At 71.6% G+C, this 26,272-nt stretch overlaps 3 protein-coding genes across 8 annotated transcripts; 2 read left to right on the top strand and 1 right to left on the bottom strand.

The window, feature by feature from the left end:
* The first annotated feature begins 847 nt into the window (after positions 1-847).
* SIDT2 (SID1 transmembrane family member 2) lies at positions 848-7,341 on the top strand. 6 transcript variants are annotated; one of them, XM_074927498.1, is made up of 28 exons: positions 851-1,080; positions 1,302-1,423; positions 1,507-1,668; positions 1,785-1,830; positions 1,928-2,029; positions 2,103-2,186; positions 2,352-2,463; positions 2,540-2,605; positions 2,716-2,809; positions 2,936-2,991; positions 3,261-3,272; positions 3,382-3,453; positions 3,532-3,606; positions 3,861-3,923; positions 4,290-4,411; positions 4,495-4,568; positions 4,649-4,715; positions 4,823-4,896; positions 4,996-5,119; positions 5,202-5,319; positions 5,393-5,529; positions 5,610-5,718; positions 5,820-5,896; positions 6,000-6,046; positions 6,291-6,396; positions 6,491-6,601; positions 6,684-6,797; positions 6,874-7,341. In XM_074927498.1, exons 1-28 carry the CDS (start codon positions 874-876, stop codon positions 6,934-6,936), a joined length of 2,616 nt encoding a protein of 871 aa, XP_074783599.1. In that variant the 5' UTR covers positions 851-873; the 3' UTR covers positions 6,937-7,341. The 6 variants fall into 6 exon arrangements, 5 of the variants coding, with proteins under 5 accessions (XP_074783599.1, XP_074783600.1, XP_074783603.1 ...); XM_074927499.1 differs by lacking the exon at positions 3,261-3,272 and having other exon boundaries at positions 3,861-3,929; XM_074927502.1 differs by lacking the exons at positions 3,261-3,272; positions 3,861-3,923 and adding an exon at positions 4,010-4,025 and having other exon boundaries at positions 3,532-3,602; positions 4,317-4,411.
* A 729-nt stretch (positions 7,342-8,070) lies between these two features.
* Positions 8,071-10,280, top strand: TAGLN (transgelin). The gene is made up of 5 exons (XM_074927424.1): positions 8,071-8,150; positions 8,924-9,123; positions 9,211-9,388; positions 9,476-9,578; positions 9,711-10,280. The coding sequence occupies exons 2-5, from the start codon at positions 8,944-8,946 to the stop codon at positions 9,850-9,852; spliced, it is 603 nt and encodes a 200-aa protein (XP_074783525.1). The 5' UTR covers positions 8,071-8,150; positions 8,924-8,943; the 3' UTR covers positions 9,853-10,280.
* A 304-nt stretch (positions 10,281-10,584) lies between these two features.
* Positions 10,585-26,224, bottom strand: PCSK7 (proprotein convertase subtilisin/kexin type 7). The gene is made up of 16 exons (XM_074927423.1): positions 26,163-26,224; positions 24,689-25,168; positions 24,166-24,300; positions 23,584-23,749; positions 22,178-22,268; positions 21,566-21,620; positions 20,454-20,592; positions 19,783-19,883; positions 16,750-16,917; positions 15,667-15,774; positions 14,704-14,806; positions 12,660-12,816; positions 12,472-12,566; positions 12,226-12,319; positions 11,898-12,015; positions 10,585-11,761 (listed from the first exon to the last, which is right to left on the bottom strand). The coding sequence occupies exons 2-16, from the start codon at positions 25,154-25,156 to the stop codon at positions 11,351-11,353; spliced, it is 2,409 nt and encodes an 802-aa protein (XP_074783524.1). The 5' UTR covers positions 25,157-25,168; positions 26,163-26,224; the 3' UTR covers positions 10,585-11,350.
* Between the last annotated feature and the right edge of the window lie 48 nt (positions 26,225-26,272).

The following is a 26,272-nucleotide window of genomic DNA, read 5'->3' on the forward strand; positions in this document are numbered from 1 at the left end:
GCGGAGCGGCTTCAGCGGGGGTTTGGACCCGCAGCACCCCAATCGCAGCCCCGCAGGACGCGGCCGGGCGCGGGCGGAGCCCCGGGGGAGAGGACTGAGCGGGAGCCGGGCCCGGGGGGGTTTGAGGGAGACCCGCACTAAGGGGCTGCGCAGCATCGCCGCCCTGCCCGGTGAGCGGAGCCGGGGAAACTCCTCCGGTGAGTCCAAGCTCGGGTGGTGAGAGGGGCGGGGGGGCTGCGGGGTCCCCACGCAGAAATCCAGAGCACCGGACCTTGCCCGGCACCGACCTCGGCCACGTCCTGCCCGGCGGGGCCGGGCCCGCGGCCCTGTCCGAGGGGCTCAGGCGGCCTCTGCGCGAACCGGGGGGGGCCGGTGCCCGCCCGGTCCCTGGGGCCGGGCGCTGCCCCGCGGGGTCTCCCGGTGGGGTCCCGCCTGGGGCAGGGGCTCCCTCCCGCAGCAAGCGCTTCCCCTACGGTCCCGTCGGGGCAGCGGGTGCCCCACGGCGCGGCGGGTCCCCGCTCGGGCCGAGGCTCTGCCCCGGGGCCGCCCCCCCCCGCCCCGCTCCGTCCCGCCCCGGCGCCGCGTCACTTCCCCGGGGCGGCCCCGTAACGTGTGACGGCCGTGACGTCACCGCCGGCCCGTGTTTACAGCCGCCAGCGGAGCGGGGACGCGCAGAGTACCGGCACCGGCACCGGCAGCTCCGCCGGGATCCAGCCCCGGGCAGCGCCGGCGGAGCCCGGGCCCGGCCGCGGGGCCGGCCATGGGGCAGAGCGCCCGGGCGCGCCCCGGCTGACCGCCCGGTCCGGCCCGGCCCGGCCCGTCCCGCCCCGGCGGACCTTGGCCGGCCGGGGCGCGGCCGGGGATGCTGGCGGGATGCCGGGCACCGGGGCGGCCGCGCCGGCCTGGGCGCTGCTGGCCTGGGCGCTGCTGGCCCTGCCGCCCGGCCTGCCCCTGCGCCCGCCCCGCGGCCCGCGGCGGGTGGCCGAGAAGGAGGCGGCCTTCAACACCACCTACGCCGACTGGGTGGACGCCGACCTGCTCAACATCTACGCCTTCAACCACAGCGTCCGGAGGAACCGGGTGAGCCGGCGGGGCGGGCGACGGCGGCCCGGCCACCTCCCTCCCCGGGGCGCACGGCGGGGCCGGCGGGACCCCCCCGGGGCCACCCCCGCGCCCGGGACGCGGCCTCGTGCCACGACGGCCGAGCAAAGTCCGGGCGCGGCGGCCCGGCCGCCGCCTCCCGCCGCCTCCCGACGCCTCCCGCCGCCTCCCGACGCCTCGCCTTCCCGCTCTCCCCGCAGACGGAGGGCGTGCGCGTCTCGGTGAACGTCCTCTCCGACCACAAGGACCTGCCCGTCCTCTTCGTGGTGAGGCAGCAGGAGGCCGTGGTCTCCTTCCAGGTGCCGCTCATCCTGCGGGGGCTGTGAGTGGCGGGGCCGGGGGGCCGGGGGGCGCGGGGGGGCGGCGGCGGCACGGCCCAGCTCGGCGGGCGCTCTGCCGGCCCAGGTACCAGCGGAAGTACGCGTACCAGGAGGTGAGCCGCACGCTCTGCCAGCCCCAGACCAAGGCCGAGGTGGAGACCCAGCACTTCTACGTCGACGTCTCCACGCTCTCCCTCAACGCTTCCTACCAGCTCCGCGTCACCCGCGTGGAGAACTTCGTGCTGCGGTGAGGGGACCCCCATGCCCTGGACAGCCCCCCCCGACCCACCCGCGGCCCCCCGGGGCTGCCGGCTGGAACTGGGGGTCCCCCCGCCAGCGTCACCCTTCCCACGCTCTCTGCAGGACGAACGAGAGGTTCAGCTTCAATGCCACGGCCGCGCAGCCGCAGGTAGGAGGAGCCGGCCCGGCGCAGCGCGGGGGGGTCTGCGCCCTGGGGGGAGCGCGGCCGCCACGGCACTGATGGGCCCTTTCCCCCCCCGCCCCAGTATTTCAAGTACGAGTTCCCCGAGGGAGTGGACTCGGTGATCGTGAAGGTGACCTCGGCCATGGCCTTCCCCTGCTCCGTCATCTCCATCCAGGACATCCTGGTAGGTTTGGGGGGGGCTCCCGCCCGGGCAACCCGCGACGCCCGGGGGGGTGACGGCCCCTCCGCCCCCACAGTGCCCCGTCTACGACCTGGACAACAACGTGGCCTTCATCGGGATGTACCAGACCATGACGAAGAAGGCGGCCATCACGGTGCAGGTGGGCGCGGGGCCGTGTCCCTCCCGGCAGAGCTCCCTGACGTTACCGCTCCGGGGCGGCCCCAGCCCCCCCCGGGCAGCCCCAGCTGCGGGTTGTGGCGGGGGCCCCCCCCAGACGGGCTCTGCTGACCCCCGTCTCTCACCCCGCCGGGGACGGTGGCCGCAGAAGAAGGATTTCCCCAGCAACAGCTTCTACGTGGTGGTGGTGGTGAAGACGGAGGACGAGGCGTGCGGGGGGGCCCTGCCCTACTACCCCCTCTCCAAAAATGCCTCCCCAGGTACGCAGGGGGGGCTGGGGGCAGGGTGGGGAGCAGCCCCCGCCGTGGCTGAGCCCCGGCCCCTGCCTTCTTCCAGATGACCCCGTGGATCAGCACAACCGGCAGAAGATGCTGGAGGTGTTGGTGTCGCCCGCCATAACCTGTAAGTCTTGGCGGGGGGGCTGATTCGGGGCCGGGGCGCCGCAGGGGCCCCCGTGGCCGGTCCCCGGCGCTGCCACTGCCCCTGAGGGCTCTTGTCCCGGCTCTGCGCAGCGGAGGCCTACGTCAGCAGCGTGCTCTTCTGCCTGGGCATCTTCCTCTCCTTCTACGTCCTCACGCTGCTCATCGCCTGCTGGGAGAGCTGCCGGTGAGTTCCCGGGCGCTGCCGCCCCCCCGCCAGCGCTGAGCCTGCGGGGCCGTCCCTGGCCGGGGGGGCCCGCGGGCCTGGCTCGGTGGTCCCGGCCCGGCGTGGCTCACGCCGCTCCCCCCGCAGGCAGCAGAAGAGGAAGGGGCTCCTGGCAGCCATGGACTCGCCCAGCCTGGACACGGGTGAGGGGCCGCAGGCAGCAGCCGGTGGCAGCGGCGCGGGGCGGGGGTTTGCCTGCGGGGTCCCCGCGGGTTTTGGTCCCTTGGGCCCGTGGCAAAGCCCTCGGTTCAGCAAGAGCTCCCCGCTGTCCCCTGCTTGTCCCCCTGGGGACAAATCCTGGTGTCGAGGGGACAGGGAGGTCTTGGGGCACCTCTCTGGGGCTGCTCGGGCTGCGCTGGGGCTCGTCCCTCTCACCAACTCTTTCTTTCCGCGGCTTTCCGGGGACTCCCAGCATCTCTCCTGGGTAGGTGCCACTGTCCGCTCTGCCCTTGGCCACCAGCCCGCTCTGTGCCCGACAGCCGGCTGGCCCCGGGTGGCCACCGGGGGCTGACGGGGACCCTCCTGCCTCGCAGGGCACGCCCGCAGCATCCCCGACTCCTTCCTGGGCCATAGCCCCTACGACAGCTATGGTTACGGCTCCTTCGGTGAGTGCCGCGCGCCGCCCCTCCCCGTCCTGCCTGTCGGCAGGCGGCTGTGCCCACCCCATCCGCCCGTCCCGGCAGGGAACGGCTCCTCCGGCAGCACCGAGGGCGTCACCGACAGCCTGGGCTCGGCAGAAGTCCCCTACGGCTACGTGGGTGAGTGCTGGGGCAGCGGCGCTGTGGCTGGCATGGCCACAGAGCCGCGTGCCCGGGCTGCCCCCCCAGCGCTGCGCTGCCGGCAGCGTCCCGGCTCTGCCCCTCTCCACCCCCCGGGAAGGCTCCCGGGGCCGCCAGCCGCTCCGCGCGGGCTGCAGCGGGGTTCCGTCGGCGCCGGCGGGACGGACGCGTGCCGGGGAAGCCCCCGGCCTCGGCCCCGCTCCTGCTCCAGTAACTCTCGCTTTCCTTTGAAGGGCAGGAGCAGTTCAAGCGGCGCACGCCGTCCGCCCCGACGAGGCCGCTGAGCATTGCCATGGGTAGAGGCCGGTACCGGGTGGGGACAGGCCAATCGCGCTGAATCTGCCCCCGCTCCGCTCCCCGCAGCGAGGGCAGCCCCCGGCAGCCCCCTCCCGCGGGCAGGGCAGCGCCCCAGGGGCGGTGGGGAAGGGGGACGACATCGTCCTCCTGACCCCCCCGCTGTCCCCAGCCTGGCCGAGCGCCGGCGGTCGAGGGCACGGGGTGACACCGGCACAGCCCGTGCGTGTCCCCGGGGCAGGGGCAGCGCCAGGGTGCGCGCAGAGCTCCTGGGAGGTGGCGAGGAGGCGGCCGAGCGGTTAATTGGGGGTGATTAGGGGTGGGGGGCTCAGCTGGGGGGGCTTGGCTCACGGCCGGCTCGGCCGCAGGGGAGCGGTCGCTGGAGAACGTGGCCGGTCGGCCCCGCCTGGACTCGCTCAGCTCCGTCGAGGAGGACGACTACGACACGTTGGCCGACATCGACTACGACAAGAACGTCATCCGCACCAAGGTGCGTGTCCCCCCCGCGCCCCCGCGCCGCGCCCACGGCTCCGCGCCGCCCGGGCCGAGCCCTCCGCCTGCCTCTCCTTCCAGCAATACCTCTGCGTCGCGGACCTGGCCCGCAAGGACAAGCGGGTGCTGCGGAAGAAGTACCAGATCTACTTCTGGTGAGCGGGGGGCTGGGGGGCACCGGGCAGCGCCGCGGGGCGGGCGCGGGGCCCCCCTGACCCCCCCCGGCCTCTCCCAGGAACATCGCCACCATCGCCGTCTTCTACGCCCTCCCCGTCATCCAGCTCGTCATCACCTACCAGACGGTGAGTGGGGCAGCGCCCGGGGCTCGGGGTGGGGGGGGGACGCTCCGGGGACATCCCCGGGTCCCCCCGCGTCCGGCGCCGCCCGCTCTGACCGCAGCCACGCGCAGGTGGTGAACGTCACCGGCAACCAGGACATCTGCTACTACAACTTCCTGTGCGCCCACCCGCTGGGGAACCTCAGGTGGGCCCCGGGGGGACGTGGGGGGCGGCTGGGGGTCCCCGGCGAGGGATGGGGTGGGGTGGGGGGCGCAGCACCCACCTCCGGCCCGTCCCCTCGCAGCGCCTTCAACAACATCCTCAGCAACCTGGGCTACGTCCTGCTGGGGCTCCTCTTCCTCCTCATCATCCTGCAGCGGGAGATCAACTACAACCGGGCGCTGCTGCGTAACGACGCCCGCGCCCTGGTAAGGGGCCGGGTGGGCGCCGCGTGCCGGGGGGGGGGGCTGTGCCGCCCGGCTCCCCGCTTCCCCTCCCTGCCCCCCCCAGGAGTGCGGCATCCCCAAGCACTTCGGGCTCTTCTACGCCATGGGCACCGCCCTGATGATGGAGGGGCTGCTCAGCGCCTGCTACCACGTCTGCCCCAACTACACCAACTTCCAGTTCGGTGAGCAGCCCCCCCGGCCCCCCGCCGCCCGTGCCGGAGCTGCCTCCACCCCGCTGACTGCTGCCCCCCCCAGACACCTCCTTCATGTACATGATCGCGGGGCTCTGCATGCTGAAGCTCTACCAGAAGCGTCACCCGGACATCAACGCCAGCGCCTACAGCGCCTACGCCTGCCTGGCCCTCGTCATCTTCTTCTCCGTCGTCGGCGTGGTGAGTACCGGGCACGGGCGGCGGGGAGGGGGGGGCACGGCCGGTGGCCCCCGCTGCCCGCCGCTCCGCTGGCCCCGCAGGTCTTCGGCAAAGGCAACACGGCCTTCTGGATCGTCTTCTCCGTCATCCACATCGTGGCCACGCTGCTGCTGAGCACCCAGCTCTACTACATGGGGCGCTGGAAGCTGGGTGAGGGGGGGCCCCGCCGCCAGCGGGCCCGGGGGGGGGCCCCACCGCAGCGCGGCAGCCCCCCTGCACGGCCTCGCCCCTCTCCTCTCCTCTCCCCGCAGACTCGGGCATCCTGCGTAGGATCCTGCACGTGCTGTACACGGACTGCGTGCGCCAGTGCAGCGGGCCCATGTACGTGGTGAGTGCCGGCACCGCGGCGCCGGGGTCCCCGGCTCTGCCGAGACCCCGCTGGGCAGCGCTGGCTCCCCCCGCCCCTCACAGCCCCCCCTCGCCCTCGGCAGGACCGGATGGTGCTCCTGGTCATGGGAAACATCATCAACTGGTCGCTGTAAGTGTGGAGCCGGGCAGACGCCAGACCCCGCGGCACGGACCCCCCCGCCGCCCGCGCTCCCCTCCGCCGGGGCTGGGCTGAGGACGGCCGGCTCGTGACGGCAGTGAGCCGAGCGCCGTGGTCCCCCTCCCCATCGCCGTGGCAGCCCCACGTGCTGCCCGGCCTCCCGGGGGCCGCCGGCGTGGCTCGAAGGCGGGTGGGGGGGTCCCCCTGGCTGGTGCTGACCCTGCTGCCTCCCCAGCGCCGCCTACGGCCTCATCGTGCGCCCCAATGACTTCGCTTCCTACCTGCTGGCCATCGGCATCTGCAACCTCCTCCTCTACTTCGCCTTCTACATCATCATGAAGGTGGGAGCCCCCGGCCCGGCGGTTTGGGGAGGGCGGGCAGGGACGGGCAGCCCTGCCGGCCCCTGCCCGCGCCTTGACCCCGGCCTCTCCGCAGCTCCGCAGCGGCGAGCGCATCAAGCTCATCCCCTTGCTCTGCATCGTCGGCACCTCCGTGGTCTGGGGCTTCGCCCTCTTCTTCTTCTTCCAGGGGCTCAGCACGTGGCAGGTGAGCGGCGCGGTGGGACACGGTGGGGTGCAGTGGGGCGCGGGGGGGCGGCTGCGGTGACGCCCGGCCCTGTCCCCCGCAGAAAACGCCGGCCGAGTCCCGGGAGCACAACCGCGACTGCATCCTGCTCGACTTCTTTGACGACCACGACATTTGGCACTTCCTCTCCTCCATCGCCATGTTCGGCTCCTTCCTGGTAGGTGCCGGCGGCCCCCGCGCGGTGCCACGGCCCCGGCGCCCCGGCTGAGGCGGCCCCGCTCCCTCGCCCCCAGGTGCTGCTCACGCTGGACGACGACCTGGACTGTGTCCAGCGGGACAAGATCTACGTCTTCTAGGGCCCCGGGGGCACCCGCTGCCCTGGGCCTGTGCCAAATGCCCGGGGGGGGCCCCACCGCCACGGCCCGTGCCCCTGGGGAGGGATGCCCGTGCTGGGGGTCCCGCCAGCCGCTCCGTCCCCCTCCTCACGCCACCCGGGGGTCCCGGGGTGCCTCCTCCTCCTCCTCGGCCGGGTCGCTCCCCGGTGCCACGTGCCCGTCCCCGGGCTCGTCCTAGCCAAAAATGGGGCGGGGGGGGCCGCTGGGTGACCCGTCCTCGGTCCCAGGTGACACTGGAAGAAGCGCCGCTGCCGCCCCGTGTGCGGGGGCCGGGGCGAGCGCCGTGCCAGCAGCCCCGCGGCCCCCCCAGCGCGGGGGTGCGGGTCCCTCCTCAGTGCCTGAGTCGGGTGGGTGGGAGGGGGGTGCGTCCGGCGGTGGTGGTGGCGGGGGGGCCCCTGCTCACGATTCCTTCGGCGTCCCGGGGGGTGTCGGCTGCCACGTGCCCCCCCGCCACCGCTCCCCGCCGCGGGCTCTCCGCGCGGGTCGGCTGGGAAGGGACGCGCATTAAAGAAGTGTCTGCACTTTGCCCGCGCCTGCCGCCTCCTGCCTGGGCCGGGGGGGTCCTGGGGGGGGGGCAGCGGGTTCTGCCGGCTGTCAGCCACCCTCTGCTGCGGCCACGGCTTCTCCGGGGCTTTGGGGGGGGAAGATGCCCCGGAGGGTGCTGTGGGGTGCAGGGGGGGGGGGGTGTGGGGCGGGGGGGGGCTGGCAGCCCCCGGGGGGGGTGGGGATGCGCAGGGAGGGTCCCGCGGGCCGGGGCTGCTCGTGCCACCGCGGGTCTCGCTGCGGGGCCGGGCCGGGGCGGGGGGAGCCCGGGGGACCCGCTCGCCGCCCCGGCACCGGGGCAGGAACCTCGGCGGGAGCCGCGGGCCGGCGGGAGCGTGGCTATAAAAGGACTTGGGCCAGCAGCCCCCGGCCCCGCTTCCTCCCTGCCCCCGACCCGCTGGGGCGGAGGAACGCGGGGAATGCTCCGCCGCGGGCCCGGCTCGCCGATTTTCGGAGTCTTTCCCCAAATATGGTGCCCGGGCCGGAGTCCCGGGGCGCGGCGGGGGGGGGCGGGCCCGGCCCCCGGCCGCGCTGACATCACGGGCCCGGCCCGGCCTTTTAGCGCGGGGCCCTGGAACCGCGCGGAGTGTCCGCCCCGGCGAGCAGCCCCGCGCCTCCGCCAGCAGCCGCCCGTGAGTCCCGGCGCGGGGGGGCGGCGGGGAGGCGGCCCGGAGTGGGGGCCCCCGGCACCGGGCCGCCGCTCCCCGGGACGGGGACGCTGTGTCCGGGACGGGGACTCGGCTCCTGCCACCGCGGGGACGCTCCCCGGGACCACTCGGATTGCGCGGCCGCGCCCGGCTGAGCCCCCCCGGGAGCGGCAGCGGCTGCCCCGGGCCCGGAGGCGCCGCTCGGGGCACGGCGGAGGGACGCGGCAGAAGCCGCCGCTCGCCCGTGTCCAGCCGGTGCCTCGGCGGGGACGGCAGACGGGCTCGGGGCCGGCGGGGCTGGGGGCGGCCGGTGGCCCGCGGGCACGAGGGAGCCGTGCCCGGCGAGGATGGGGTCTGCGGGCAACCGCCCCGCGGAGCCGGGGGGCTCGTGGGGTGCTGCTCCTGGCCCGGGGGTTCGTGGGGCACCCCCACGGCACCGGCAGCGAGCGGGGCCGGCGTCCTCCGCTGGGACCCCCTGCCCGGGGTGGCGCGTGGATGCGGGCGCCGGGCAACGGGCCACCAGCCGGCAGAGCCCCCCGGGAAGGAGCAGAGCTGGGGTGCCACGGCCCCCCCAGGATGTTGGTGCCGAGTGTGCGGGGGCCGGGGATGAGCCGGGGACGGCTGCGGGGGGCGCGGCCGCGCGCTCCCCTCCAAACGCGGAGCTGAAGGGCCGCGGCGAGGGAAGGGCCGGGAGGTGGATGCTGTGGGGTGCCGGGGGGTCGGTCGGTGGATTGCTGACGGTCCCCGTGCGGCGGCAGCTCTCCCGCCCGCCGCAGACATGGCGAACAAGGGCCCGGCCTACGGCATGAGCAGGGACGTCCAGTCCAAGATCGAGAAGAAGTACGACGACGAGCTGGAGGACCGGCTGGTGGAGTGGATCGTGGCGCAGTGCGGGGCGGCCGTGGGTCGCCCCGAGCGGGGCCGCCTGGGCTTCCAGGTCTGGCTGAAGAACGGCATCGTAAGTGGGGGGCCGGGGTGGGCGGCGGGAGCCCCGCGGCCGGCGGCGTGCGCGGCGCGGCGAGCCCGGCCTCTGCTCTGCCGGCAGGTCCTCAGCCGGCTGGTGAACAGCCTCTACCCCGACGGCGCCAAGCCCGTCAAGGTCCCCGACGCGCCCCCCACCATGGTCTTCAAGCAGATGGAGCAGATCGCCCAGTTCCTCAAGGCGGCCGAGGACTACGGCGTCATCAAGACCGACATGTTCCAGACCGTCGACCTCTTTGAAGGTGCGGGCGGGGGGCAGCCACGGTTTGGGGGGTCGGGGGGGGCCGGGGCTGCCATGCCCGCCCTGACCCCGCTCCCTCCCTCGGCAGCCAAGGACATGGCGGCGGTGCAGAGGACGCTGATGGCCCTGGGGAGCCTCGCGGTCACCAAGAACGACGGGAACTACCACGGGGACCCCAACTGGTTCATGAAGTAAGTGGGGGAGCGCGGCCCCGGGGTGCAGGGACCCCCCCTCTCCCCGTGGCTGCCCCTCTTTGCTGGGGGGGTGACTGGAGCCCCCCGGGGGGGGGCGGGTGCCACCTGGGCTCTCCCTCCGCCCCGCAGGAAGGCGCAGGAGCACAAGCGGGAGTTCACCGAGAGCCAGCTGAAGGAGGGCAAGAACGTCATCGGCCTACAGATGGGGACCAACAAAGGGGCGTCACAGGCGGGGATGAGCTACGGCCGGCCCCGGCAGATCATCAGCTAGGCAGCCCCCCTCGCCGCCCCCCGCCCTCCCGCCGGGACCGCCGCCTCCGCTCCCCCCGGCCCCGCAGCCGCCCGAGCGCCGGCGGCCGCCACCGCCCCGCACCGATTGGTATTTATTGAAAAGCAACCGCAGGCGACGCCAAGGCTCCCGCCGCGCTCGGCCTCTCCCCTCCGGCCCCGCACGCCCCCGCCGCACACCCAGCCGCCAGCCGGCCCCGCGCTCGCCGGCACCCATGGGTGCCCCGCTGCCCTCCCCCGGGGCGGCGGGTGGGAAGGGCCCCGGCCCCCCGGGGCCGCCCCCCCCCACCCGCAGCCCCGCACCAGCCCCGCGCTGCCACCGCCGCAGAGATCCTCGCGATCGGGGAGGAAAGAAATCGGCCTCGGTTTTGTACTTGGTTTTTGTCCGAATTAAAAGGTTATTCATCTGTATCCGTCCAGCGCGGCCTGACGCGGTTTCCTCCCGCCCGCCCCGTCGCAGCGGCGAGAGCCGCTCGGGGCACCTGGGCCGCCTCGGCAACTGCGTCCGGCTCCAAACCCGGGAGAACCGGAGCCCGGGCCGCAGCACCCGCCCTCCCCTCCCCAGCGAGCCCAGCCCGGAGGGCTGCGAGTGGCCCCACGCAGGCCCGAGCCCCCGCCCGGGGTCCCCGCGGGGCTGGGGGCGGCCGGGGCCTCGCGTTTCCCCAGCAAGAAAGCGCTGGGAGGGCGGAGGGGGGACGGGGTGCGGAGAGGAGAGGAGGGTTTTTCAGACTTTATTTGGAAAGCTACACAAAAGGGCGTTGCTGATTAAAAAACAAACCCCAGCTTTAAAAAAATAAACCGACGAACCCAAAGACACACGAACAAGCCGGCGCCGCTCGCAGATGAGCCACTGCCAGAGCAACTCGAGCCCCCCTTCCCGCCCGGCGCGGGCATCGCCCGAGGGCAGGCCCGGGGGAGCCCGGCTGCCCGCCGGCCCCACGCCGGCCCGGGGGAGGTGGCGGGGTCCGAGCGCGGGGGACGGAGCAAGCGCTGGCGAGAGATGGGCGAAACGGCACCCTGCTCCTGTGCTGGGCTTAACTGGCGGGCACGGGCCGGCTCCAGCCCAGCGGGGCGGGGAAGCGGCAGCGCGGGGGGGTCCCTGCCTGCGGGGGCAGCTGCCGGGGGCTCTGCTGCGTTTTCCAGGCTCAGCCCGTCCCTGTGCTGCGGGGCCGCGGGGGGGTGCGGAGCTCTGCCCCGGCCGCCCTGCACCCCCGAGGCGGCGGCGCGGGGCCCTGCTCCGCGCACCAAGGGAGGCCCTGAGCGGCGCGGCGGGCCGGGCTCCGTTAGGAACGGCTTTAAGGCTTGCTTTGTTTTCCAGAGCGAGGGCGGGGGAAGCTCCCCTGCCGCCGCCGGCGCTCTTCCTCCTCGTTTCTGAGCCCTGCCGAGGCCGCCTGGCGCGGGACGCAGCGGCACGGCCCGGGGAGCCGCCGCTGCCACGGCGGGAAGGACGGACCGAGGAGGGCCGCGGCCCCCAGCCCCCGCTAGCACGCCTGGTGCTCCCTGTCCTCCGCGAGCAGCTCGGGGGCCGCCTCCCGGCCCCGGAACCCTGCGCTGGCGGGGGCCGCCTCGGCGAAGCCCACGGCTCTGCCGCTGCCGGGAGGTTTGGGGTGCACGGGGGTCCAGGGCCCCTCCTGCCCCTCGCCCTCCCGGGCAGGCTGCGGGTGCTCACACTCCGTCTCCGCGTCCTCGAGGTCCTTCTCCCGGTAGAGCGGCACAGCCTCCATCTCCAGGCCGCTCTCCAGGGCTCTGTGCTTCCCGCCCGGCTGGTACCACTTGCAGGCGGCGGAGCCGTTGCAGGCCAGGTCCAGCCCCACGTTGTTCCGCGTCAGGCAAACCTCCAGCATGTAGTAGAAAGTCCAGAACACGGCGAAGCACCCCAACAGCAGGAGGGTCTGCGGAGGAGGAAACCCCTTGAGAAACAAAGCCCTCGGCCGCTCCTCGCAGAGACGGCCCCGTGCGCAGGAGCGGCGAGGGGGGTCCCACCCGCCGGGGATGCGGCGTGCCGAGCCCCGGCCCGCGGGCGCTCACCTTGAGGGTGTTGGCCGTGATGGTGTAGCGCTGCTCCTCGGGGATGGCCAGCCCCGGCGGGCAGGGCAGGGCGAAGTCGCTGCGCAGGTACCGCCCGCTCATGGCCTCCTCCAGCAGCCTGGGGGACAGGGGCGCCCGTGAGGGGCCCGCAGGCCGGGCTGCTCCAGCCAGGGCCGCCAGCGCTCCGGCGCGGCCCCTCCGCCCCACGGGCTGCCCCCCGGGGTCAGGCCCGGCCTGCAGAGCCCCTTCCCGCGGCTCCCTGGGAGGGGTAACGGCCCTCAGCCCCCCATCTCCCCTCTCCCTGCCGAGACGGGGCGTGCTGTCCCACCTCTGCCGGTCCTTCATCTCCGCTGGGGACCAGGCGGAGCCGTACAGGGTCAGCTGCCACTGCCTCAGGGTCCCAGGCCTCAGGCTCTCATCTCCTGGGGAGAAAACGTGTTGGATGGGCCGGGAGCTCTCCTGCCCGGCCCAGCCACCCCGCGCCCGCCCCGGTGCTGAGCTGGCAGCTCCCCAGGCCACGACACGGAGCCACTGCCCCCGCCCCGCGGGTCCCGGGAGGGAGGGAGGGACTCACCGATGTCCCTGATGACCAGCCTGTACGTGCCCTGCGCCTCCTCGCCCCAGCACCGCACCGTGGAGAAGGTCCAGTCGGCGAAGCCGTTGGGGTCCCTGCCAAAGGGCGAGGAGAAACAACCCGTGAAGGGCCGGACGCGGGGCCGGGCGCCGCGGCAGCCCCCACGCCCCGTCCCCCACGGCGCTTACGAGTCCATGCTCCTGGTGGTCCCGATCAGGGACATCATGCCGCTGGGGCAGAAGAGCCTGATCTCCAGGTTGCCGCGGCGGGGGTGGGTTATGGTGACGGTGACGGCCACGTGCTCCAGGGTTCTCATGCCGGAGAGCTGCAGGTCAGCGGGGGTGACTGGCAAAGGGAGGGCAGAGGCTGCTGAGGCTGGCAGCCATGATCAAGTCCCCACTTCTGGCCAGCCTGAAGGCGCTGCCATGCCACTTGCCAGGGGACACGCGCTCGCCTCTGCCTCCTCCGCCTGCCCCGGCCAGGCACACCCCACGCGGCAAGGCCGGGCTGTGCTGGGTGGCCTGGCCCTGGGCCACGCTCCGCAAGGAGCCACCGTGTCTGTCCCCGCACTTCCCGGCCGGGCACAGGGAACGGTGTCCTGGCACGTTCCCCCTGGCCACCCCACATCGGGCTCGGGCTGCTTGACATGGGCCAGAGGCCATCAGGTCCTCCCGGCCCAGAGACACTGGAGGCACCCAGCGCTGGCTGTCCCCTGCCTGCAGCGGTGCCCTTCGTCCCCTCCCTGAGCTCAGCCAGGGCCAGGCGGGCTGGTGAGAAAGGGGCGAGGAGGAGGCGGTGAGGAAGGAGGGGTGGAGGAGCAGCGTTAGTAGTGGGAAAGCCAACGCCGGGGCATCTCCCGGCACGTCCCCGAGCAGGAAGGTGAGAGGAAGCCCTGCCCTCCCCGCCTCGGGAGCGGGGGCCCAGGCCGGCCTCGCCGCCGCTCCTTAACCAGCGGCCCCTCTCCTGCCTGCAGCCACGTCCTGATTTTGCGGGGGGGTCCAGCTGCTGCCCACAGCACTGCCCCATGGGCTCCCCGACACCTCGGCCCTAGGCCTGGCTCAGGGCCGGTGGGTTCAGGAGCCACCTGGAGCGCTTCGGCCACTGCCATGAGGTAACGCCTCGTCCTCCATCAAAGCCGGGAGCTGCTAGTTATAGCGCAGGGAAGCCCGGCAGGCTCCAGCCCGTGGCTCGGCTTTCCCCTGGCAGCCCCGGCTGAGCGGCGGGTGGGTGCCCCCCGGCTCCCCGCAGCACCCCAGGAGCGGGCACTGGCCTGCAGTGGCTGGCCAGCACACCGCCTGGGGCCACGCGGGGCCAGGGTTAACTCCCAGTGGGTGCCCGGGGGACAGCGGTGCCCCCGTCCACAGCCCCGACTTCTCCAAAGTGTCTTTTCTGCCTCATCCAAGCTGTGCTTGCGGCCCAGCTGGCAGCTCACAGCTCCTCTGAGGGCAGGAGGAGCCGCTCAGCCCCCAGCCCTCTCCCCAGAGGCAGGGCAGGGCGACCCTGTCGCCAGCCCCAGAGTGGGGTGTCGCCCCTGTGTCCCTCCGGGGGGAGCAGCCCGGGTGGGCAGGGGCCGAGGGGTGAGCAGGAGCCCAGCACCTGCTCAGCCTGTGGTGGGGAGAGGAGGGACTCGGCGGGGGGCTGCCAACCTGCGCCCAGGGCTCCTGTCCCGGGGAACAGGCTCCAGGTGCTGCCAACGCCCAGCACCTCCAGCTGCTGGGGTGCAGGGCCAGGCCCCCGGGCCAGCATCTCCGGCGGGGCGGGGAGGGGGCCGGTGGCCCAGCCTCAGTGCCAGCAGCTGTGCCCAGGGAGCCTGAAGGGCTCGGGCCTGAGCTCTGCTTCCCCGCTGGTAGCAGCCCGAGCAGCCTTGTTTGTGTGGCCAGAGGCCGCCAAGTCGGGAGCTGCAGCGTTCCCTAAAATGGTCAAAGGCAGAGGAGTGGGTCTGGCGGCTGCCCAGCCCGGCCACGCTCCCTAAGGCCCGTCTGGCTCCTCCACGACATCAATCTACGGATGGAGCTCTGGGGAGGGGACGGCATCACCAGCCGCAGATCCCCTGGGGAAGGGCAACGGAAAGAGCAGAGCGAGGGAAAAAACCCAGCCAGCCCAACGCTTAACCCCTCCGTGGCTTTGGCAGCCCAGGGCCTCCCGTGCCAGGCTGCCGCGCGCCCAGGCCCCCGCGTCCCCGGCCCCGTGTGCGTGTGAGCACGTGCCGCCACGAGGGACGCCGGCTCTTACCGTTCCAGGAGACCTCCAGCTCCTGCGGGAGCAAGGGGATGCTGCGGCCCTCCTTCAGGGCAGGGCTCACGTACGAGGCGAGGTACGGGACGGACTCCCAGATCTGTCGGGGAAAGGCAGGAGGATCAGCACGAGGCTGCGCCCGCCCCGCGCCGCCGCCCCGCGATCTCCCGCCGCTCCCGCAAGCTGCTCCTACCCGGAGTGCACCTCGTGAGTGTGGAGGGGGCCCAGGCCCAGGGGCTTCTCCCGAGGGGCAGAGCCCCCCAGGCAGCACGCAGGGGCCGCAGAGGAGCGCCCACACGCCCGGGAGCAGAGGGAAAGCGACTGCCAGGCCCGCAGGGGCCAACTGAGACTCGGGGTTCGTCTCTGCCGCCGTCCGAGTGGGTTTGAGCAGTTATGTCAAGCCATCCCACCTCAAGCCCCGGGGCAGAGACGCAGCAGAACCCAAAGCCCGGCCCGCAGGGAGAGCAGCCTCCACGTCCCGCAGAGCTGGGGGCACTGCTGGCACCCGAGGGGACACGGCCTGGTCTCTGCGCGACCGGAGGCGCAGGGAGGAAGGGATGGGGATGCCCCCGCCCGCCCTGAGCACCCGCTCTCCCGGCAGCCCCCGGCGCTGACGACGCCCCGTGTCCTCGGGGTGTGACGCGCTCCCCGGAGCCAGCTGCGCGGGGGGAAGGCGCTGGGGCTGCTGACGAAGCTCCCCAAGCCATGAATCAGAGCTGTCGTCTCCCCCCAGCGAAGGCTCTCGCCCATGGCTATATATAGTGCTGAGAGCGCAGCGGCTCGGGGGCAGGTCGCAGGCGTTGCCAAAAGCCTCGTTACTTCATACCAAAAGCAGCCTTACAGCGAGGGCCAGCAGGATGGTGGCCAAAGCGCTGGCCCCAAGCGGCAAGCGTGGCCCCGTGGCGCTGCCAGGACAGCGCCGGTCGCCGCCGGCGGGCTGGGCTGGGGGGGGACAGTCACCTTGGCGGCGTTCACCAGCCTCCAGGCGTTCAGCAGGCCGAAGCCGTGCTGGTGGCTGTGGCGGAAGCCGGCCTGGTTGGTGTCCCACTTGGCGCGACGATCCTCGTACTGAAAAGAAAGGCAGGACAGCCTCGTTACGGCGGGGCCACCGGCAGCCTCGTTACGGCGGGGCCACCGGCAGCCCCGCCAGCAAAGGGAACTGGGCCTGAGGGGAAGGAGATCAGAAATAGCCCGAGGCAACGGGGAATCAAACCCTCTCGGCCTTATTCGAAAGGAACGGGTTGACCAGTGTTTGAAACAAGTCCCGGGACAAACAGGCATCCCAGCTCCTCAGAAAGGAAATTAAACAGCAGGAAAGGGCACAGATGCCTCTGCTCTGAAACATCCCAGCTGCTCCGCGCTGCCCCAGCCACAGCCCGTGGGACGGCACAAGCCTCGGGGAGAGGGAGCCCAGTCCTTTCAATCAACAAGAGCCGGGCCAGGACAGATCTGGGTCCCATCACTTCTCGGGCCGTAGGACCCCGGCACCGCTGGCTTGCAGCCGTGGAAATCACGGCCCCGTGCCGAAGCGAGCTCAGCACCAGCTGGGCACGGCCCGTCCCCAGGCCGAAGGGGGCAGCTCCCGCCCGTTCCGCAGAGGAGCTGTGCTGGAGCTGAGGGAAGGGGAAGGGCCGCGTTCGCCGCCCAGCTCCCCGTCACATCTGCTCCCAAGAGCCCAACGCTCCGCAGGGCCCGAGGAAAGGCAGAGGCAGAGCTCCCCTGACTGCGGGCTGGCACCGCAGAGCTGCGCCCCTGCCAGCGGGCAGACGGAGGCATTCCTGCACCAAATACCCCATTTATTATCAGGACGGAGGAAAACGCCTCAGCCACATTCCTGGGAGGAACAAGGGGTGAGGGGAGAACGCAGTCCCCTTGCTGGGAGTCAGACAACCCAGAGATTTATAGAGGGGCAGGCAGACGTAAATAAGGATGCGCACAGCAGGACCTCAGTGTCCCACAGTGTCCCCAAAGGGCAGCAGCGGGAGAGACGGAGCGGGAGGGAGCGGGAGGGAGCAGGAGGGAGGAGGAGGGACAGCCACTCACCTTGGTGGCCGTGAAGACAATGATGTGCTGGACATCTCGCCAGGTGAGACACGGCCGCACCTGCAGCATCAGCGCGATCATGCCGGCTGCGAGCGGAGCGGCAGCCGACGTCCCGGTGTGGCCCTCGGTGCAGCCCGTGCCCTTCTGCAGATCCCAGTCTGTGGTCACCTGCCGAGAACGAGGAGAGGTGCCTCCCGTCAGGCCACGCTGCGGGGGCCGGGAGAGGGACTAGAGCCATGAGAGACGGGGGCTCTGAGGCTCCCCCCACCCCCCGAACGCAGCAACGCACGAGCACAACAGGGGCCGGCAGCCGCGCTCCCGGCAGGGAACCGGGCAGAGGGCGGGGGGCTCGCGGCGAGGGCAGCCTGGCGAGCAGGGAAAGATCCCCCACGGGCTGGGCACACGAGGGCAAGGCCTGGAACACCGGGAGCGAGACGGGAGGCAGGACGGGGCCAGCAGCTCCCCTCCTCAGCAGCCTGGGTCCCCTCCTCAGCACCAAGGGCCCTCGGGGGTGCCTGGTTATGATTTTCCTGAGGACAGCGCAGCTCAGGACACCTCTGGCTGGGCTGAGCCGACTGTCCCAGCCATCACGAGGTGTGCTGTGCAGCCAGCGCCTGCCCCAACGCCTCTGCCCCCGGCGAACCGAGGGGAAAGCCTCCGAGCGGGACGTGGGGTGCAAGGTCTTGAGCCACACAGGGATCGGAGCGGGGCAGGGGAGAGCGCTGCCGCACGCGCCGCGGGGCTGAAGGGCTGCGCTTCTCCGCGCCGTGCCGGGGCACGCGGCAGCCTCTGAAGGGCACCACAGATGCCCCCGCAGCACCTCTGCACCCATCTGCCATTCCAGAGGGCAGGGACTGCGGCTGAGTGCCCATGTCCCCTCGCCTGCGACCGCCACAGGGCAACAGGGGCAGGGAAGGGTGAGCTGAGGCTGCGGGGCAGCAGCCAGCCTGCGCCCAGAGCGTGAGCCCCGCTCTACAGGGCTCTCAGGCCAAACGAGGAAATTTTCTGGATGCCCGAGGACCCCCTGTCCAGAGCAGACACAGGGAGATGGTCCTCAACCCCCTGCCTGCAGGAGCCACATCTGGTCTGTCTGTCTCCCAGCCGTCTGGTCCGCACGGGCGGCTTCCCCCCGGGCAGGAGGGAGGAATTTGCAGCACACGAGCTTTCTTTCTCTCTGCGGTTGCTGAGATCAGGCTGGGAGACAGGAGGGGCAGCCAGCGAGCCCATCATCCTCCCTCGGCCCAGGCCAGAACGAGAGCAGGGGGAGAGGCTCTGGGATTAGCTGCTCAACAGCCTGCAAACATCTCCCCGACAGCGCCTGGCCGGGCCCCGGGGCCCCGGCAGCGCAGCTCCCGGCGAGAGGCGCAGCCCGGTCAGGGCAGGACAGCGAGCGCCTGCGCGGTGTTCAGCCAGGGCCGGGGAACAGCAGCTCTGCCCCGCTCCGGACCGCGGCCCGAGGCTCTGGCCCGGGGGAGCAGAGCAGAGAGCCTCCACGGAGGCACCGGGGGTTCCCGAGCTGGGCCACCTCGCCACAAACCGCCTGTGCCCGTCTCTCTGCACTCCCCATGGGCCGACGGCCCGCGTGGGCCCGCGCTCCGCTGGGGTTTGCTGCTCCCGTGCCCGGCTCCGGGACCCTCTGCCAGCTCCCAACAAGCCCAGCTTGCGCCCGGATGCTGCACGTCCTCCAGCGAACACCCTCAGCGGCACAAACTTTCAGTAGGAAATGCAGCCAGTGCCAGGAGCTGTATTAAATTCTTCCCATTAAGGAAACCACACGAAGTTTATAGTCTGGTAAAAGAAAAAAAACACCCAGCAGACGGCTGCTGAGAAGTTAACTCCTGCCACCACCGGAGCTCAGTTAAAGGGCGTTTAGGAGCAGACTACCCTCCAGGAAAAGGGACGGGCAAGCTTTAACGTGGCACGGGTGGCCGAAAGGAGCCCTCGTGGTACGGTGAAGCGACCGGCCGCTCTCTGGCACGTGCCATGCCCCGGCTGCGCGCGGCCTCTCGCCTGCTCCCGCGTCACACTCCCACAGAGCCACTGCTGGAATCAAAGGGCTGTTTGGGCCCTTCAGAGCACTCGTAGCGGCAGCAGCCTTGGGGGACTCTGGGCATAAACCCCAAGCTCCTGGTGAAAGTGCAGCAGAGCCCTTGCCTGGCTGCTGTTCCCTTTTTTCTTAGCGTCAGTAGTTTCCAAAGCAGCCTGGGACAACTGAAGTTCTTGCTGAAAGGAAAAACTAGTGCCATGCTGGCTTTTCCTTTCCCTGCCATGTGAGCTGAGCCGTTGCTCCAGGCCGACTGCCCCATGCCACACACGGATTCCTGCCCGGCACAAGGAGCTTGCGGAGTCCCAACCAGGTGGGTGAGGAACCTGGGCTCGCCCAGTTCCCCCAGTCTACCCAGCAGGCTGGGATTCAGCTCCCCTCTGGCAGGCACAGAGCCACAGCCGCACGTTCTTGCTTGCACCCCTGGGCATCATCCCCCGCCCATCAGACCCCTGCGACCCCCCCACGGGCTGGCTGGCCTGAGAGCCCCCCGAGTGCACCAGCACCACGCGGGGAACGTGCTGGGTTGGGCCTGGGGCCGGTCAAAACAGGCCTCGCTGCTTGGCTCAGGCAAAAAGGACATTTTGTTGACAAGAAGTCATTTTTTGGCAAAAAAAGGGGAAGCTGATAAAAATACTCGGAAAAGTTCAGCCGGGAGAGGCACATGTGCCAGAACAGAGGAGCTGGGGCTGAGTCGTTTAAAGAGCCCGACGCTGCTCCCAGCCCCGCCGTGCTCCTGCATCCCTTTGGGGCAGAAGCACGGGGGGCTGGCGGGGCAGGGCATGCTGCACCCCCGCAGCCCCCCCCCGTCTCCTCAGGAAAGCCCACACTGGCACGGAGTCGCGCCCCAAGCTCCCTCCTTGCTGCGGAGGGGCACACACAGCTGGGATAAAGCTTGTTTTGTGCCGGCCGGGCCGGGGCTGGGCTGGAGGAGCTCCCCAGACGTTCCTGGAGCACGGGGCAAGGCAAGTGCCAGGCGTGGTACTCACAATGCTCCTCATCATCTTGTCCCCGCCGCTGAAGGTCACGGCTAACATGGAGGCACACTCCTCAGCGTAGAACGGCATGGAGCCCGTCTCGTCCACCGCGCCTGGGGACAGGGAAAGGCATCGACTGTCTGAGACCTGTTTGCTTTGACCTGCAGCACTTGAGGTGACGAGCCTCCGGGAGCCTGTGCTGCTCGCTGCCGGCAGGTGGGCCAGGAAACCAGAGCCGAGCCTGTATTTTCCACAGCTGGAAGATCCACAGGAAAGGCCGTGGCAATAAACACCCTTTCACTGTGCTTAGTATTACACAGATCTGCTACCCCTCGTGCAGCTCCTGCCTCCAAGGTGGTGGACTGGCCGTTTCTTTCCTAACTCACGCGCTGGGAACGCTGCATGTGGGGCCGCGCCCTCAGCGTGTCTGCCCCAGCCCCGCCGACAGAGGCCTGAGCGCAGGCAGGGATTCCCTGGGCCTCCTCTTGCTCTGTGGGTCCAAAAAAATCTGCAGACTGGGGGGCTGGACCCCGCTCAGCTCCCCACGCTGCCACGGCCGCCCCGAGGGCCCACGGCTCCTGCACACTCCCGCTCTCCCGCCGACTCCCAGCTGGGCCTGTCTGGCGCTTTTGGGGTGATTTTCCACGCCGGGAAGGAAGGAGGCAGAAGACACCCGTGCTCACCTATGGTGACAGTGTAGATGGAGTTGGCGTAGCCGTCGTAGTTGCAGTTGTCGCTGTGCTGCCCGCCGTTGCCGCTGGCCACGACGAAAATGCTCCCGAAGCCCCTGCGACCCGCGATCACGCCGTGCTGCAGGGCGGCCTGCGGAGAAGGGACGGGCGCGGCTCAGGGTGCGCGGGCCCTTCCCCGCGGGCCCCCGGGGTGCTGCCTCCGCTGGGGAACACCACCACACCGCCCCGCCGGGGAGAACGCTTCCCGGCCGGCAGCTGGCCCAGGCGCCGTCCCCGCCTCGGACAGGGTGCGGGTCTGAGGGACGGGCGCGGGAGCGGCCCCGCGGGAAGCGGCCCCCCTCCTCCTCCTCCGCCCTCCCGTCGGCACGCGTGGTGCAGCTGGAAAGCCCCCCGGACGCTCTGCTGGGGCGAAGGGAGCTTTGCCTGTGCTCTGCGCCCCAGAGCTTGCGGCAGCTGCCTCCGCACGCAGGGAGAGAATGAATTAACTGGCAGGACTGGGAAGCATCCGGCAGGGCGAGCTGATGGCTCCGCTGTCGCCTCGCTCCGAAGAGCGCCGCAACCGCTGGCCTGCGGTCAGAGCAGCTCAGCACCAGGCTGGCAGGGAGAGAGCGACCCAGCGGAGCCACGTCCCGGGAGCAACACGGTGCCACCTGCGGGTCCCTGCCCGTGAGCCCTCGCTGTGGCCCTTGGGCAGCGGCACCCGGGCGCGGGCAGGCCGGGCACCCCCGCCGTGGTGCGGCAGCACGGGGCTGCCGGAACACCGCCACAGCCCCTTAGTTACTCCCAGCATTCGCAGGGACGCTCCCGGCCTCGTGAGCCCCCCCAGGAGCGCTCGGCCTCCCAGTGCAGAGCGTCCCCTGGGTCACAGAATTCGTCAGAATAACAGCCCCGGTTGTGAAAGAGCGTTTTCATGCTGCAGCCAGCCTCCCCTCGGAAAGCTCATCGGCCAGTGCCCGAACGCTGCCCTCCCGCAGCCGCGTCGCCCCCCACACCGCACGGTGCCACGCAGCACCCTGCGGGCAGCGGTGGAAGCAAATGGACGGACCCGCAGGAACTGGAGGACAAGGCCCGGGGGCACCCGTGCTGCTGGGACTGGCCTTTACCTTTCCCAGTTGATGGGGGCCATCCACGGTTTTCCCATCATCATCTGGACCCCAGCTGCAAAGAGAGACACCATGAAGCGACCGCCCCGGCGCCGTGGACGGCAGCTCTTCCATTCCAGTTCACCCTTCCAGTGAGCTACAAGCAGCCACCAGCTGCTCCCAGCACCGCCACTGGGATCGGGGGGTGCTGTACTTTCCCAGCCGTCAGGTTGGCCCCTCGCTGCTGGGATATTGCTGACATGTTTGCACGGTGCCCCCGGGTCAGATTCCACTGGACAAAATGTTTGATTTTTATTTAACTGCCAGCTCTCGCACATTCCAGTCCCTGTCACACGGCTCGGTTGGGGGTCCCCAACCACAGCGGGAGGCACGGTGCCCCTCCAGCTCTGCCAGCCCGTGGGACACGCTCTCCAGTCCTGGGAAGAGCGCTGGTCCTCTTCGCCTCACACGCCCAGACCCCCTCGAGGCCCGGCCGCGGAGCCCCTGCGCACTGAGCGCAGGGCAGGGGCACGCAGCCGCCCCGGGAGGAGCCGGCGCGAGCGTTCAGCCGTGAGCCCCACGGCCCTTCGCTGGCAGGCGGGGTGGCCGGCGCGGGGTCCCCTCGGGGCTCACCTGCAGCTGTAGATGTCGTTGATCTGATAGTGCTTGTTGAAGGCGATGGCCTCCATGCTGTCGGTGAGGGGCCCGTCCAGCACGCGGATGCCTGCGGGACAGCGAAACGTGAGCAGAGGGGATCAAAGCAAGCTGTCTGAACAGCGCCAACAAACCCCTCGGCAGGTTCACACCGCGGACATCCGCTCTCCCCGCCCGATGGAGCCAGATCTCTCGGAGCCGTGACCCTGCCGAGCAGCCCACGGGAGCTACATGAGCGTGAGGGACTGGAGGTTCACCTCTGGCACAGCTCTGTGCCCCCCACCACACAGGGCTTTTCTGCGAGCAGGTCCCCTGCTCCCACTGCCAGAACCAAGCCGGCACAACCGGCACCGCCCGGTCCTGAGCCCCCCTGCCCAGAGCGCGGCTCCCCAGCGGCCTCCTCTCATCCCACCCCCCGTTACCCTGCCTGCAGCCATCGCTTCCCCTCCCAAGGCGCCCAAGAGCCACGCTCTGGGAGGGACAGACGACGGCACGCTCGCTGGCCGAGGGGAGGTCAACAGACGGGAACAGCCCAACCCCTGCGCTCGGCCCGGAGGTGGAGGCCACTTCTCCAGCAGCGCTGAGCTCTCAGTGACCCCCCCCACCGGTAATTACTGTTTGGCATCACAGTTTAGGCTGGCAAAGGGTGCTACAAATGGAAACCAGGCCTGCGCCTCGGCGAAGCCAATTTATAAACAGCGCAGCCGCCCACCCGTCTCAGCTCTCGCCCGCCACGGCACACGCGGCTTTTCGCTGTCGCGTCGGGGCCGCCCCCGCGCAGGAGCGGAGCAGCCAGCTCGGGACACGCCGCTCTCCCCGCTGAAGCCCGGGGAAGTTAAACCCTCCCTAGTCCCGGCACTGGGGTTAAGCTCAGCTTTCCTTCTGCTGGCCGGGCTTTGCTAGCTCTGCCTGCAGCCTCCCAGGCTGGCTGGAGCCATCGGCGCGGCTGCTCGGGGAGTGCCCAGAGCCACCCGCAGCACCCTTGGGTGAGCTTCCCCACCCCCAGCACCCTGCGGGCACCCCGGGGCCCACCCGCTCCCCTCCTGCCGCTGCCACAGCCGGGGAACGTGGCACCATCTGCCAGGAACGGAGCGAATCCCGTCCCAAGCTGCGGCACAGCAGCACCATCCCCTGCTCTGCCAGGAACACACCCTGCCCGGCACTGGGGTCTCGCTCCTCCCAGACGGAGCAGGATTGCCCCGGAGACAGCCCGGGGCACAGCGGCACCGTCACCAGCCTCGCAGAGGAGACAGACACGGCCAGACTTTGTGCTCTGGCCTCTGCACCAGGCGTCGTGCCAGGAGTCCTCTGGAAAAGGCTCCACCCCGCTCTGCCAGGAACCGGCGACGAGCGCAGCGCGTCGGGGGGCCGCAGCACGCACACACCTGCGATGCGGCTCCCGTAGGCAACTCCCACCGTGCAGAAGCTGTTGTTGGGCACGGCCGCGATCTCCCCGGCACAGCGGGTGCCATGGTGGTTGCCGTTCTCCTCGTCAGGGTGAGGCATAGGGTCAGGGTCATTGGAGTTCAAGTCATAGCTGCCTTCCGGGCTCTGAAAAGGGACCCAGTGGCGGATCAGCACTCTGCTTTCCTCTCTTTGGGAAAAGCAGGGCTTAAGAGCGTGCTGCGCGGGCTAAGCGCAGCCCGGAAGGTGTGGGAGCTGAGCAGCTGCTTCCCCACAGGGCTGCAGCTCAACGCTACCAGCTGCTGGTGGAGAGGGCCCGGCAGAGGCGCCTTTAGCCACCGCTGCGGCTCCGAGGGAGCCCAGCCTTCGCACGTGCCCCCCCAGCAGCACAAAGGCCGGTGACCCTGCACCTTGGCTGCAAGATCTCCCCGGGAGAGGTCTGCCGCTGGCCCGGCCCGCCCCGGCCAAGTGCGGGGTGCGAGGGCAGGTCAGGCCACGCTCCCGCCGCGCTGCCCGGCCCCCAGCCTGCCCCCACGCCCGCCCGCCGCGGTGCCGGCACTCACGTAATTTGGCTGGATGTCTTTGATGGTGTGCTCCACCCCATCGTCCACCACCACCACCGTCACCCCGCGCCCCGTCACGTTCCGCTCCCAGACGCCTGTGACGTTGATGTCCTTCCCGGGGCTCTTGCGGTTGTTCTGTGCACCAGAAAGGAGAGCGAGGGGAGAGGAAAAGTGGAGGAGCGGGTCAGCCGCGAGGAAAGGGGCTCCCAGAGCCTTCGGGCACGCTGGCTGCGACGTGCCAGGCTGGGGGCGCAGGGAGGAGCCACAGGGCAGCCACGGGAGACTCGTCTGAGGTGGACAGCAAGTGACCACCACTCGAGCCACGGAGCCAACACCCCTCTGCCCACCCCAGCCGCGGGAGCTGCCTCCTCCCGTCAGCACGGCGAGCGTGGTGAGCTCCAGGGGTGCTTCCTCCTGGCTGCCCGGACAGCGAGCGAGCGTTTGCCTGCCACGTGAACGCTCGTCCGTGGCCACAGGGCCGGCCCGAGCCGGCGGGCACAACAGGAGCCGCAAAACCACTCACCAGATGCCACTGCTGGGGGTATTTGGGATCGTTAAAGTGCAGGCTGCGTTTGGAGCGCTTCAGAAGCTTCTGCTCCGAGTGCCACCGCACGCTGTCGTGCTGTGCAAACAAAGTGTCCACCGACCTCCTTATTGCTTCGGGCTCGCTTGCCGCCTGCCCGTCGGGCCGGTAGGTGAAGAGGTAATGGCCCTTGAGCTCCCCGACACGGCCCATGTTCACCAGCCCCGCAGTCCGGGCCAACTCCTCCGCCCGCTGCTCCAGCTCCTCCTCGGGCGCGTCCAGGCTGACAGCCCACGTCAGCTCGCCGGGCCGGGCCTCAGCGCCGCCAGCGCGCTGCCCGCCGCAGGCCAGTCCGTCGGAGGAGGCGAGGAGGACCCAAGTGGCGCTCAGCCAAAGGCACGTGTGGACACAGAGCGTGGCCTCCATCCCTGCGCTCCATCGCGGCCCCCTCCGCTCCCAGTGCGGCATCAGACAGGCGGGCTGCCAACGGCACAGAAGCAAACTGGTGAGCATCTCTCCTGACCCGCAAGGGGCCGCGGCCACACCCAAAGGTCCCACGGCTCGTGGCGGGCGATGCCAGCACGCCCAGGCTCGGCACCAGCCCCCCGGCACCGCAGAGATCCCCTCCAGGGAAGCCCCGGCCAGGGCTGCGTCGCTGCGCGGGGATCGGGCCTGGCCACGGCCCAGCCTGCCGGCGTGGCGGCCCCGGGCGCGCCGTGCAGCCGACGGGCAGAACCGGGGCCGCTCTCCTCTCCGCTGTGGCCCGACACGGAAACGAACATCGCGGGCCACGGCAGGCCCCGCAGGCAGGAGCCGGCTCCCCTTCCGGGGGAGCCCCGCCGAGCTCGTTCCTCACCTGCCGCGTAGCCAGAGGAACCTGTTTTCACCAGGCGCGGGTGGAAAACACCACCGAGCCCCGTTCCAGCCCCGTTCCCCCAGCCGTGGCACGGTGTGGCGGGGGGAAGCGCCGCCCGGGGCTCGACACGGCCCCGGCCGCTCCTAAAGCCTCGGACACGGCTCACCGGTCGCGCCTCGTGCTGGACACCGAGGCCCGGATTTCCCTCCCCCCGAGAGGGGCTTTAACGGCCCCGCGGCGGCCTCCGCGCCCCCAGAGCGGCGCCTCCGGAGAGCGACCGCAGCGGCCGGAGCCCGGCGGGCCGGGGCAGGCCCCGCGCTCCCCGCCCCAGCGGACAGGCCTCGGCCGCGGGCAGAAGCCCGCGAGGGGGCAGCCGGGGCTCCGCGGCCCCTCGGGCGGCGCGGGCAGCCCGCTCCCCCCGCCTGCCGCCGGAACCCCCCTCCCCAGCTCCCCGGGGCAGGCCGGGCGCCCGCCGCGGCCCTTCCCGCGCCCCCCAGGCCGCGCTCGGCCCCGCCGGGGCGCCGCTGACGGCCGGGCCGTGCCCCCCCGGCCCCGCCGGGGCGAGGGCAGGGCCCAGGGGCCGCGTCCCGCCCCCCCGCCGCCGCCGCGGGCGCTCACCGGGCCTGGGCCTGGGCCGCCGCCGGATGCCCGCGGCCGCTGACAGCGACGTCACCTCCGGCGGCGGCGGCGCCGCGACCTCCCGCCGCCGGGGGGCGCCCTCGGGGCGG

This window comes from Athene noctua, chromosome 26, assembly GCF_965140245.1.
Source record: "Athene noctua chromosome 26, bAthNoc1.hap1.1, whole genome shotgun sequence".
Classification (NCBI taxonomy): domain Eukaryota; kingdom Metazoa; phylum Chordata; class Aves; order Strigiformes; family Strigidae; genus Athene; species Athene noctua.

Excerpts from the sequence above, each read along its gene's own strand:
- TAGLN (XM_074927424.1), top strand. The coding sequence starts at position 8,944 with ATGGCGAACAAGGGCCCGGCCTACGGCATGAGCAGGGACGTCCAGTCC. Across the intron at positions 9,389-9,475 it reads GACCGTCGACCTCTTTGAAG|CCAAGGACATGGCGGCGGTG; the intron begins GTGCGGGCGGGG and ends CTCCCTCGGCAG. Across the intron at positions 9,579-9,710 it reads GACCCCAACTGGTTCATGAA|GAAGGCGCAGGAGCACAAGC; the intron begins GTAAGTGGGGGA and ends TCCGCCCCGCAG.
- SIDT2 (XM_074927498.1), top strand. The coding sequence starts at position 874 with ATGCCGGGCACCGGGGCGGCCGCGCCGGCCTGGGCGCTGCTGGCCTGG. Across the intron at positions 5,897-5,999 it reads GCAGCGGGCCCATGTACGTG|GACCGGATGGTGCTCCTGGT; the intron begins GTGAGTGCCGGC and ends CGCCCTCGGCAG. Across the intron at positions 6,047-6,290 it reads AACATCATCAACTGGTCGCT|CGCCGCCTACGGCCTCATCG; the intron begins GTAAGTGTGGAG and ends CTGCCTCCCCAG.
- PCSK7 (XM_074927423.1), bottom strand. The coding sequence starts at position 25,156 with ATGCCGCACTGGGAGCGGAGGGGGCCGCGATGGAGCGCAGGGATGGAG. Across the intron at positions 12,320-12,471 it reads GCTGGTCATCAGGGACATCG|GAGATGAGAGCCTGAGGCCT; the intron begins GTGAGTCCCTCC and ends TTTTCTCCCCAG. Across the intron at positions 12,016-12,225 it reads GAGATGAAGGACCGGCAGAG|GCTGCTGGAGGAGGCCATGA; the intron begins GTGGGACAGCAC and ends CCTGTCCCCCAG.